The sequence below is a fragment of the Colobus angolensis genome, unplaced genomic scaffold (assembly GCF_000951035.1).
Source record: "Colobus angolensis palliatus isolate OR3802 unplaced genomic scaffold, Cang.pa_1.0 Scaffold17, whole genome shotgun sequence".
In the NCBI taxonomy this organism is placed as follows: domain Eukaryota; kingdom Metazoa; phylum Chordata; class Mammalia; order Primates; family Cercopithecidae; genus Colobus; species Colobus angolensis.
In genome coordinates, this window is record NW_012114821.1 from 536546 (window position 1) to 549707 (window position 13162).

The following is a 13162-nucleotide window of genomic DNA, read 5'->3' on the forward strand; positions in this document are numbered from 1 at the left end:
TGTGACGGAAACCACTGGGGTCCAACGGAAACCACTGGAGTCCAACAGAAACCACTGGAGTCCAACAGAAACCACTGGAGTGTGACGGAAACCACTGGGGTCCGAAGGAAACCACTGGAGTCTGACAGAAACCACTGGAGTGTGATGGAAACCACTGGAGTGTGACGGAAACCACTGGGGTCCGACGGAAACCACTGGGGTCCGACGGAAACCACTGGAGTATGACGGAAACCACTGGAGTCCGACGGAAACCACTGGAGTCCGACGGAAACCACTGGAGTGTGACGGAAACCACTGGGGTCCGAAGGAAACCACTGGAGTATGACGGAAACCACTGGAGTCCGACAGAAACCACTGGAGTGTGACGGAAACCACTGGAGTGTGATGGAAACCACTGGAGTCCGACGGAAACCACTGGAGTGTGACGGAAACCACTGGAGTCCGACGGAAACCACTGGAGTGTGACAGAAACCACTGGAGTGTGACGGAAACCACTGGAGTCCGACAGAAACCACTGGGGTCCTAGGGCTGTTGTGTTGCTCTCACTGTCCTCAATTCCTCAAGCAACTTTTCTTGCCAAAAGGCTAATAGTCTTAAGCAAGTTTATCATCTCTTGACACAGTTTTAGATGCTGTAATCAACACAAGGTCATTAACTTCCCATCAGTGAACAACGAATGAGTCATGTGAGAACATACATTAGTGTAAGGGTCATTTTTGTTTTTGTAAAGTAATTCTGCCATGATGAAATGCTCCATTTCAGAGTTTCTGACAGCTGTGTAAGTTGAGTCTATTGTGATGAGTACTTGCTGGAGTAGTGTTGACAGAGTGCTCTGCTAGCACAGCCACGGCTTTACTGCCTCAGGAACATGATACTCATCTAGTTCAATAACGAAAAGCCCACACTCCACTGGTCCTCAAGAGCATGACATTGAAGACTCACTTGCAGGGCCTCAGTCAGGTGACCAGTCAGAAACGGCAGGAGGGATGCACTGATACAGATACAGCAGTAGTGGAGATGTCTTTGCCTGTGTGGTTTTCCATATAGACATATTCTATATTTCTGGCTTTTTGTTCTGTACCATAATTATGGGTTTGAAGATATTGACCACCAGCCAACTTCAACATTTACCACTTGTTTTTTTATTTTGTTTCGTTTTTGAGATGGAGTCTCGTTCTGTTGCCCAGGCTGGAGTGCAGTGGCAAGATCTCAGCTCACTACAACCTCCGCCTCCTGAGTTCAAGCAATTCTCCTGACTCAGCCACCCGAGTAGCTGGGATTACAGGCACCCGCCACCACATCTGGCTACTTATTGTATTTTTAGTAGAGACGGGGTTTCACCATGTTGGTCAGGCTGGTCTCAAACTCTTGACCTCAAGTGATCTTCCCACCTTGGCCTCCCAAAGTGCTGGGATTACAGGCGTGAGTCACTGTGCCCGGCCACTTTGCCATTTGCTTATACAACTGATTTTAAAACATTTTTTAAATGACCTTTTTATTTGAGAAGCAGTGTACTTTCGTCATAGAAAATATGTATAATTACATAAAAGAAAATAAACACTTGTAATAGGTATTAGTGCTGTCTACCACAGGCTAAGCACACAAAATTCAAAATGCTCCATAATCTGGAACTTTTTGAGTGTCAACATGATGCCACAAGTGGAAAATGCCTCACCAGACCTGCAGTTAAAACAGTCAGAACTTTCTTTCATGCACAGAATTATTAAACATATTATATAAAATTGCCTTCAGGTTGTGTGGATAAGGTATATATGAAACATAAATGAATTTTGTATTTCGACTTGGGTCCTATTCCAAGATATCTCATTTTGTATATGTATATGTAGATATTCCAAAATCCTAAAAAATCCAAAATCCAAAACACTTCAATCCCAAGCATTTTAGATAAGGGATCATCAACCTGCATTCATTTTCTGGCATATATCCTTGAGGTTTTTAAAATATTTTACCACAACCGTATTGCAGCAGCCACGTCCTATTTCTTAGTAGGAGCAATGTGCTTACCTAGTCCCTGTCGTCAGACACATGACTGGTCTCCAGCCTACTTGCTGTGTACAAAAATTTTAATCCCTGTCTCCTGAATTCTTGTATATATTTGGGTCAATACTTGGGCTTTCTGTTACATTCCAGAATCCATCCGTCTACTAGTACCACACTGCTTTAATTATGTAGCTTTTTTTTTTTTTTGAGACAGAGTTTCTCTGTCGCCCAGGCTGCAGTACAGTTGCATGATCTCGGCTCACTGCAAACCGCCACCTCCTGGGTTCAAATGATTCTCCTGATACGGTGACCGCAGGCATGTGTCACCGTGCCAGCTAGTGCTGGGCTTTGTTTGAGACAGAGTCGCTCTGTCGCCCAGGCTGGAGTGTAGTTGCATGATCTCGGCTCACTGCAAACCTCCGCCTCCCGGGTTCAAACAGTTCTCCTGATACGGTGACCACAAGCATGCATCACCATACCTGGCTAGTTTTGGGGGGTTTTTTCTTTTGTTTGTTTTTTGTCTTGTTTTGTTTTTGAGACAGAGTCTCACTCTGTCACCCAGGCTGGAGTGCAGTTGAGTGATCTTGGCTCACTGCAAGCTCCGCCTCCCAGGTTCAAGCAGTTCTCCTGTCTGAGCCTCCCGAGTAGCTGGCACTACAGGTGTGCACCACCACACCTGGCTATTTTTTTTTTTTTTTTTTTTGAGACGGAGTCTTGCTTTGTCGCCCAGACTGGAGTGCAGTGGCCCGATCTCAGCTCACTGCAAGCTCCGCCTCCCAAGTTTACACCATTCTCCTGCCTCAGCCTCCCAAGTAGCTGGGACTACAGGTACCCGCCACCTTGCCTGGCTAGTTTTTTGTATTTTTTAGTAGAGACAGGGTTTCACCACGTTAGCCAGGATGGTCTCGATCTCCTGACCTCGTGATCCGCCCGTCTCGGCCTCCCAAAGTGCTGGGATTACAGGCTTGAGCCACCATGCCCGGCCTACATCTGGCTAATTTTTTATATTTTTAGTAGAGACAGGGTTTCACCATATTGCCAGGCTGGTCTCGAACTGTTGACCTTGTGATCCGCCTACCTCGGCCTCCCAAAGTGCTGGGATTACGGTGTGAGCTACCGTGCCCGGCCCTAGTTTTTGTATTTTTCATAGAGATGAGGTTTTGCCATGTTGACCAGGCTGGTCTTGAACTCCTGACTTCAAGTGATCCGCCCACCTCAGCCTCCCAAAGTGCTGGGATTACAGGCATGAGCCACCGTGCCCAGCCTAATTATGTAGCTTTATATTACTGTTTATATAATCCTTTCTGGATTACTTCTCAGCTATTTTTACATGGGGCTTTTTGCAGGGAGCAGAGTAGGGGATGAACATACCAAACATTCTTAAGTTCTGAAAGCACTCCTGCTGGAAATTTTTCTTTAGCTCCCTACTGTTGCCACTTAATGAAATTATTATTAGAATTATATGGCTCAGCGTGGTGGCTCATGCCTGTAATCCCAGCACTTTGGGAGGCCAAGGCAGGTGGATCACCTGATGTCAGGAGTTCGAGACTAGCCTGATCAACATGGCAAAACCCTGTCTCTAATAAAAATACAAAAATTAGCCAGGCGTGGTGGCGGGCACCTAGAGTCCCAGCCACTTGGGAGGCCAAAGCAGGAGAATTGCTTGAACCTGGGAGATGGAGGTTGCAGTGAGCCGAAATCAAGATCGCACCACTGCACTCAAGCCAGGGTGAGAAAGTGAGACTCCATCCTCCCGCCAAAAAAAAAAAAAAAAAAAGACATTAAACGTATTAACTAATTTAAAAGAAGTCATCTCTTTATGTTTATTGAATTTTCCCATTCAGGAGTGTGTTTCTCTGTTATGTATTCAAGTCTTCCTTTGTGTGTCTCAACAAGACTTGACAATTTTAATCACACTGATACAGCACATTCCTCACTGACCTGTGCCTAGTACTTTTGTTGTTACTGTTGTTTTAATAAAGGTGAGCTTGGTTTCCAGCCAGTCACCACCACACAGCACAGCCTCTGATGGCAGGTGGCATGTAAGCGAAGTCTCTCCACACTGCTGCTCGTTTCTCATTCGATTGCTTTAATTCCTCTAGGCTGACAACTGATGATCAGTTGTATGTCTTCCTTTCAAATATTTGAATCTTTTGTGGTTTTTTTTTTTCTTGTCCAAATGCGTTGCCTAGCACTTCCAATATTGTATTAAACAGTGGTGGTAAGGATAAATAAGTCTTGCGTTGACTTTCGTGGGTTTGCTTTCAGCCTTTTGCCGCTGAATGCACTGAAGGTCTTGAGTTTAATTTGGATATTCTTAATCAGATTAAGTAAATTTTCTTCTACTTCTGGACTACTGAGAGTTGTTTTAAATCATAAATACTTACCAGTTTGATCACATACCTGTGAATATCTGTCGGGATAATCGCCTACTCAGCCATTCATTTCACAGATCTTTGTTATGTTCCAGACCGTGACGTTCAGCAGTCACAGTCTCCAAGGGTATTTCTAACCAAGCTTCCTTCCCAGGTCATCTTTCTATGTCTGGCTGAAGCTGTGATTCTCACTAACCCCATCTCTGTGCCCTTAGAACAGTAGCCCCAGCTCCAGTGGTTCAAGCTTCTGAAATCCAGGTGTCCCAGCCACCCCCTGGCCTCTGGATGGGCCACAGTGGTGTGTGCCTGCTGGAAGGAGGTGGACTCAGGGCAGAAGATGAAGAATCCAGCCTGTGGGCAGGAACCAGGTTATTTCCAGGAAACTGAGGTGGCAGTGCCACATTCTTAAGTCAGGGAGAGGCTGGTTATGGTATTTTTAAATGATTGTGCTTACATTCATGTCTCTTTCATTTTACTGTATTTCAGTTCTTCACCACCAGGAGTGTTTCTTGAGAAGGACTATGAGATTTACCGGGATTACAGTGCAGACGGCCAGCTTCTTCACTACAGGTAGAACCCTTGTCTCAGGCGTGGCCCTGTTTGCTGATGGGAGGGTGGGGCTCCTCAGCGAGCCAGGTTCACTGCGAGTGGGAGGTGCGTGGCGCGTAGCAGCAACACCACAGGGCCAGAGCTGGAAAGGCCGTGGAGGCCACAGTGCCAGGGGCCTGGGCAGAAGCCCCTTAGAGCTGCCCCAGGTCTATGCCCCAGAAGCCCCATTGGCAGCCCCTGTCTAGGAACTTTGTCTCTGCCTAGCTTAAGCAGCCTGGAGCCTGAGGGGCTTCCCTCCTGCTGGTGGAGCGGCAAAGTGCTGGAGGGTCCTCAGTTAGGTCCACCCCTGGCAGCTCAGGCCACGCGTACCAAAGCACTTGCCAGGCCCGTCTGGAAGGTTGGTGCTAGTCACAGTGGAGAGGTGGGCTTTGGCTTCCAGTAGTCCTGGGTCAGCCTCACAGACTGCTGGAAGGTTCTGGAGACCCCCCTCAAGACCTACTGCCTTCACACTGGGCGGGCAGGGCGCTCCCTCCACCTCCCAGGATGTCCAGGCAGGGGCAGGCACCTGGATTTCTCCTCCTTGGCCGGGTGGTGACCAGTTGGCTGCGGGAGATGCAGGGCCAGGGCCAGCTGCTGTTTCTGTAGGGGGGTGGGTGTCCGCAGCACAGACCACCCGGGAGCACTGTGGTGCTGGGGAGGAAGTGGAGGACCCGAAGGGACTCTGGCATTTTGCACGGATGATTGAACAGCTGGAGCTTGGAAGTGGTGACGGTTTGTTTCTTACCTTTGTGTTTGTTGAACATTAGGGTTGCGGCAGGGATTTAGAGGCTGCCCTGGTCCCAGCAGTGTGGCTGTTGGATGGAGGACAGGTTTTATAGCCTTCCCGAGCTTACGTTTCCTCATCAGTGAGATGGATCTGGGCAGCTGACTCAGTGGTCAGTGCAAAGTGACAGAGCTCGTAGTGGAAGGACCACCCCACTGTGGCAGGTCAGGTCCTGGCTCTGGTCACCAGCCTTGGGGCTTCCTGCAGACCCAGCATGTGCTTAGTGGACCAGCACGACTGCATCCTTCATGGTGGACGGGCCCACCTGGTCTTTGTTTGCCAGGCACCGCCTCAGCTCTGCCATCACCAGGGCACCATTCTCCCCAGAATCAAGAGTCTGACTCACTGGCAGTATCCCTGAGCTCATCTGCAGCTCCCACAGAGCTTTCAGGGAAGCAGGTGTCCCAGGTGAGGTGAGGAGGACCTTCTGGCCTCTCTGGGGATGTCAGGAGTGGGGATGGGTTGCTGAGCTAACCCTGCCCCAGCGTCCTGCCCCTCACACCTGCCAGGCCATTCTGGTGGCTCAGCCTCCTTCAGTCCCATGGAGCCAACTCTGGCCCCACGAGCTGACATACCAGGTCTTGGTCTCCACGAAGGTCCAAGGATCCTCCCGGAGGTCCGCAGCCCCCGCAACCCTCCAGTGGCTGCGCTTCCTGTGGCCTCTGCCTCTGCTGTGCCTTTGGCCCTTCTCAGAGTCTGGCACCTTTCACCTGGCTGGTGATTCAGCCTGATGAAGATCTCTGTTCAGACCACGAGTGTGTCCATATGCTGGCCAGGCCCCCCTGACACAGGGCCAGCAGCTGCACCTCTGGGCTGTAAACTAATGGCTGGGAGGAGACAGCCCACATCAAGCTGTGTGTGGAGTCATCAGGCTTCCTCTGCACCTGGCTGGGAGGAGACAGCCCACATCGAGCTCTGTGTGGGGCATTGGGCTCCCTCTGGACCTGGCAGGGAGCAGAGGCCTTGCCACTGCATTGGGTGGCCCAGCCCAGCGTTTGCTGTGAGCAGTGCTGTGCATCCCTGAGGGCGATCCCTGGCCCTTGGCCAGTGTGGTGGTGGCAGCCTGGCCTCCTCCAGTGACCTGGTTGGGGGCTGCTCCACACCAGGCAGCTTGGCCACCTCCTCATGCCCCTCCCCTGTCACTGTCGTCCTGTCACTGAGACCTTGGGACAGAGGTTCAGTGGTGTCTGGAAGAAGATGACACTGGGTCCACAGGGGATGAGGGAGGCCTGCCAGTGTGCAGCAGCAGGGCACTGCCTCGGGGGGATTTCCGCGCCCTGGGGTGATGCATGCGCGTCTGGGGCGGCAATGCCCTGGGGTGATGCACGCATGTTTAGCTGGGAAGGTGGAGCAGGGCTGGGAAGTGGATAGCCAGACCTGTCCTGAGACGTTCTCAGTCCTTTTTGCTGAAACCTGCGTGCTCTGTGTGTTCTCATGATACGTGGGTGTGGGACTCACGCTCGCCAGATTGGCACTTGTAGATTGGTTGAGAGCAGGTACCCAGTGGAATCTGCCAAGCCAGTTCTCCCTATGATCTAGGGCTTCTGGAAGGAGGGAACTTATTTTCCTTGGGGAGTCAGTGAGAGGGCCTGCCATGCAGCAAGCTGGGCACAATTACAGACAGTGCCAACATCTCCTGGGGTGGAATGTTGAGTGTGCCAGGGTCCCATTGTGGCCGCTCGTAGGAGATACCGCCCTCAGCCAACCTGGACTCCCACCAGGAGTGAAGCTTCCCTCTGGACATGCTGGAGGCCTAGGTGTGAGCTGCCACAGCCATGCGGGTGCTTCTGGGAAGTGGGAGGAGAGCTGGTGTCCAGCCCCACGCCAGCCCCCCAGGGGCTGAGAGCAGAACAGAAGAGAGCCAGCCGGGCCTGCTGGGCTCAGGAGGCCTTGGCAGCCCCACTCTGCCCACAGAGCATGCCTGGTGCTTCCTTCCACAAGCTGCCATCAGCGTAATGGGCCAGTGTGATGCCATGTGAGATGGCAAGAAATAAAGTCCCTGTGAAATAACTTATACGGACGCAGTTCACTCAGGAAAAAGAAATGATAAACAAAAGCCAGGGAGCTGACCCAGCCCTGAGTTGCAGCGAAGGCGTCCCATTACCTCAGCCTGGTAAAAGCACATTGCTTCTGGTGTTCTCTGCATATTGAGATAGGAAAAAAAATGTCACCAGCTGGATACCAGCACTCAGGGGAATCAAGAGACCACACCTAGAACAGCAGGGATAGCAGTGGGGTCGCCCTGGCAGGCAGCCTGGCAGGGTCACGCCCAGAGGGAACACAGATGAGTGTGAGGTCACAGGGGGACTCAGGGCCTGGAGGAGTGAAGTTGTTTTTCAAGCATAATTTCAGACGTATGGTTTCTCGTTGTGTGTGAGTAGAGCTGTGTCTGTACTTAGGAACTCTGGCGGAGTGTTTTCCTCGGAAACCTGCGGCATTGGGTTGGGAGCCTGTCGGCTGCTGCTGCCGCCGGAAACCTGCGGCATTGGGTTGGGAGCCTGTCGGCTGCTGCTGCCGCCGCCCACTTCTCCCGGCTCCATCCAGGCTTTGCATGCACAGCAGCGGTTTCTTAGAAGCCAAAGCAGCAGGGAAGCGCTTCTGGCTGTGGTTTTGTTTCTGCTTTGGTTTATGTGCAGCGCTCCCAATTCTTCCTCCAAAAATAGGCTCTGGGAGAAACAGCCCTCAAGGCCCTGAGTGTCATCCTGTCCTCTGTCACTGAGTCTGCCCTGCCCGCCTGACTTCAGCATTTTCAGAGGCCACGACCACTCTTAAGATTTTCCAACTTCCCTTGCAGTTTGGAAGTGTCCACTGAACAACCTGTGTTGTGATGTTTGATTTCTGTTTTATTGAGAGATGGGGGAGATGGTCTTTCTGCACTGGTGCCCCTGCCCTACAGAGGTATGGAGGGAGGGTGAGGAGGAGAAGGACAGGTTAGAGTAGGGGGAGGAGAGAGAGGCCTGGGGTTCCACTTGCCCCAGAGACATGGGAACGAGCTGGGCTCAGGAAGAGGGGCTGTGAAGGCCCGTCGGGGAGGCCAGACCAGCTGAAAGGGCAGACATTGCCCAGGAGGAAGCCCAGCAGGGGCAGCTGAGCCATGGGTGCTGTTTAGTGCTCCCCCAGGGGCCCGGGACAAGCTCAGCCAACTAGGGGTGAGAATTACAGTCGGCGGGGCCTGGAGACTGGATGTGATTTGGGGGAGCTGAGAAGGGCCAGGCGATGGGGTTGGGGAAACGCAGGCTCAGGAGCTGCCCCAGGGAGAGAGTGGAGCTGCCTAGATGGCAGAAGGGTGGGTGGGGCAGAGCGAGAGACCTCTTAAGAGACACTCTGGGCACCATGGGGCATGGTCCTCACCTACCGTGGTCCTCACCTAGCTGCCACGGGGTCTGTGCTGCATGGCCTGGGGAGAGTGTCTGGGCCTCTCGGGGCTTCCCCATCTGCGACTCAGGTGCTCGGCACAGGCCTCGGCCTGCATTGAGGAGGTGCTTGACACACACGCGTGGCAGTGCCAGCCTCCTCCCCTGGCCAGGTGGGATCATCGGCATGGGGGCAGGTCCTCTGGCCTTCTTACCTTTCTTCATCTCTGCCCCAACTGGGCAGAACCCCTGTCCATTCCTGGGATAGAGTGTGGCATCTGACCAGCAAGCCTTTCCTGTGCCCTCACCTCCCGTCACACTTACCCCACCCTCCCGGCCACCTGCCAGCCCCTCATCCTCCCTCAGCAACCCTAGACGGACAGCAGAAAGGCGCCTCCCTGGGGACACACAGCAGGCACCCTGTGCTGGGACCGTGTGCCAGCCCTTCCCTAGTCCTGGCCCAGGCCTAAGGCAGTATCTGTTAAGTGGTAAAAAGAGTCACAGATATGTGAAACTGGTGGTTCACATTTACCAAGGGTTTTCTGTGTCAGTGCTGAGCTCAGGGCCTTACTACATGCACATTGTTTTGTTGACTCTTCATCATAACTGAGGAGGAAACTGAGGCAGAAAGATATTAAGTGAAATCTGAGCCTTTGCAGCCACAGAGCAACAGACTGGAGTTCAACCCCAGATCTCCTGAACTCTGGAGCCCTTTACCCCTCAGTGTCCCCAGGCCATGGAGTGGTTGACACCACAGCTGGCCCTCAGGGTTTGGTGGCCCCTGCCATACTGGCTGCCACCATCCACTCTGCCTGGCTAGCCCCTGGTGTCAGGTTGGGAGCAGCCTCCAGCAGCCACGAGCAGAAATCCCAGGAACAGGCACCTGCACTCTGCCCCTGGCTGCTGCCCTGACTTCTTGCCTGGGTGGTGTGGCCATGCTGAGTGGGCCCACAGCCCAGTGTTCTGGAGCAGACTGCCGCCCGGCCAGCAGGTCAGGGGGGTGCCATGTCTTCCTGGTCTTGCCTCAACAACCCCCCAGGCAATGGAGAATGTGGCCTTGTCCAGAAAGACCCCACATCAATCAGAGGGACACAACTGGCTTGTAAAATGTGTGGAGTTTCTACTTTTTTTGTTTGTTTTAACTGTGTTGCCCAGGCTGGTCTCAAACTCCTGGCTTCAAGTGATCCTCCCACCTCAGCCTCCCCAAGTGCTGGGATTACAGATATGAGCCACTATGCCTGGCCAAATTCCTGGGGCTCTTTGTATTTATTTATTTATTTAATTTTTTTTTTTTTTTTTTTTGAGACGGAGTCTCGCTGTGTGGCCCAGGCTGGAGTGCAGTGGCCGGATCTCAGCTCACTACAAGCTCCGCCTCCCGGGTTTACGCCATTCTCCTGGCTCAACCTCCCGTGTAGCTGGGACTACAGGCGCCCGCCACCTCGCCCGGCTAATTTTTTGTATGTTTTAGTAGAGATGGGGTTTCACCGGGTTAGCCAGGATGGTCTCGATCTCCTGACCTCGTGATCCGCCTGTCTCGGCCTCCCAAAGTGCTGGGATTACAGGCTTGAGCCACCGTGCCCGGCCTTTATTTTTATTTATTTACTTTTTTTAAACAGGGTCTCACTCTGTCACCCAGGCTGGAGAGCAGTGATGCGATCGTGGCTCACTGCAGCTTTGGCCTCCCTGAGCTTAAGCGATCCTCCCACCTCAGCTTCCTGAGTAGCTGGGACTACAGGAGCACACTACCATATTCGGCTAATTGTTTTTTGTTTTTATAGAAATGGGGACTTGCTCTGTTGCCTGGGCTGGTCTTGAACCCTTGGACTCAAGTGATCCTCCTGCCTCAGCCTCCCAAAGTCTTTGGATTACAGACGTGAGCCATCGTTCCCAGCCATTCCCTATTTTTAAGCTACCTCGTTTGTAGTATTTTGTTATAGAAGCCTCAATGGACTAAGACAATGCGTTTAAGAGCAGATTAAACGTAGCTGAATAGAAAAGTAGTAAACTGAAAGGTAGCCGAGAAGAAAATATTCTGAAGTGTGGAGCTGCCAAGCGATGGAAACTGCTGCAGAACACAGCATGAAAACCACGTGGGGCTGGGCGAGGTGGCTCACACCTGTAATCCCAGCACTTTGGGAGGCCAAGGTGGGCGGATCACGAGGTCAGGAGTTCGAGACCAGCCTGGCCAACATGATGAAACCCCATCTCTCTACTAAAAATACAAAAATTAACTGGGCGTGGTGGCACATGCCTGTAATGCCAGCTACTCGGGAGGCTGAGGCAGGAGAATCACTTGAACTTGGGAGGCGGAGGTTGCAGTGAGGCAAGACTGTGCCACTATACTCCAGCCTGGCAACAGAGCGACAGAGCGAGACTCTGTCTCAGAAAAACAGAGTGGTGTACAGTAAGAAAGAGTGCAATTGGATTCCCAGAAGAGAGGAAACAGGGTAAAAGTAACATTTGGAAATTGTAGAAGACCCCAGGCCCCAGATGTACAAAGTGCTATGCGTCCCAAATAGAGAAGCACACCCAAGTGGCCTCCAGGAGATGGAAGGTTGCAGAGGGGCCTCTCATCTCTCCCTGGCAGCATCCTGGGTCCAGCACCCTGTGCGGCAGGCATGACTGTGGACACAGGACCAGTGCTGACCTTGGGCCTCCAGGGGTGGAGCACGTGTGGGCATTGCTTCCGCAGTGCTGCCCAGGGCAGGGTCTCGCCTTTGTTGCGGATGAGGGAGTGGGGCTCATGCACTGGGTTGGCAGGACTGGTGAGGACACAGCGTGACTCCGGGAACTGTGGTGCCCTTAGCCAGGTGCGGGTGTTAGTGGAACACCTGCAGATGTTGGAGTGAGCGTGGTGACTAGGGCAGGGTCAGAGGAGGACAGTTAGTCTTTTTGGAGCTCACAGGAGCTCCCAGTTAGAAAATGGGGCCGTGGGATGCTGGTGGTGTGCCCTGCTCCTGCTGGGCTCACCTGGACCGCTGGGACGGGTCCAACGCCACCGCTCAGCAGGAACACAAGGCCCAGGAGCCTGCCTGGTGGCTCAGGCAGCTCGGGGGACACCTGCACAGCATCCACAGTAAGGGCCGCGGTAAGGCCGCCCCCGGTTCTAGTTATAGAAGCAGCTCTGTGCGCGGTCAGGGGCGGGGATGAGAGCAGACAGACGCCTGGTCGTGGGCGGCAGCTCCAGGGGAGCCCCAGAGGGAGGGCTGCGAGGGCTGGGGCAGGGCAGGTGTGAGGGGCTCCAGGGCACAGGGCCCCAGTGAGGAAGGTGTACAACAGAGGGTTCGTGGGAGCCGCAGGCAGGCAGTCACCTGTGCCCGTCCACCCCCCACGCAGGACCTCCTCTCTGCGGTGGAACTTGGGCGCCAAAGAGCGCATGCTCATCAAGGTCGCTGACCGCGAGCCCAGCTTTCTCGCCGCCCAGGGCAATGGCTACGCCCCGGACGGCCCGCCTGGGGTCCGCTCGCGCAGACCCTCCGGCAGCCAGCACTCGCCCAGCCTGCAGACCTTCGCCCCGGAGGCTGACGGCACCATCTTCTTCCCAGAGAGGAGGCCATCACCCTTCCTGAAGAGGGCCGAGCTCCCCGGGAGCAGCTCCCCGCTGCTGGCCCAGCCCCGAAAGCCCTCCGGGGACTCGCAGCCCTCCTCCCCGCGCTACGGCTATGAGCCCCCGCTCTACGAGGAGCCCCCAGTGGAGTACCAGGCCCCCATCTACGATGAGCCCCCCATGGACGTGCAGTTCGAGGCTGGCGGGGGCTACCAGGCCGGCTCTCCCCAGCGGTCGCCGGGCCGCAAGCCCCGGCCGTTCCTCCAGCCCAACAAGCAGGGTCCCCCCTCGCCCTGCCAGCAGCTGGTGCTCACCAAGCAGAAGTGCCCCGAGCGCTTCCTGAGCCTGGAGTACAGTCCGGCCGGCAAGGAGTACGTGCGGCAGCTGGTCTATGTGGAGCAGGCGGGCTCCAGCCCCAAGCTGCGCGCCGGCCCGCGGCACAAGTATGCGCCCAACCCCGGCGGGGGTTCCTACTCCCTGCAGCCCAGCCCCTGCCTGCTGAGGGACCAGCGCC

General features: G+C 53.9%; 1 protein-coding gene across 1 annotated transcript in view; it reads left to right on the plus strand.

Annotated features, from left to right (window-relative positions):
* ARHGAP39 (Rho GTPase activating protein 39) overlaps positions 1–13162 on the plus strand; it is a 74477-nt gene that overhangs the window by 42283 nt on the left and 19032 nt on the right. The window contains exons 3-4 of the mRNA XM_011938197.1: positions 4863–4946; positions 12438–13152. Coding sequence (XP_011793587.1) covers positions 4863–4946; positions 12438–13152 — 799 coding nt within the window. The remainder of the gene's footprint in view (positions 1–4862; positions 4947–12437; positions 13153–13162) is intronic.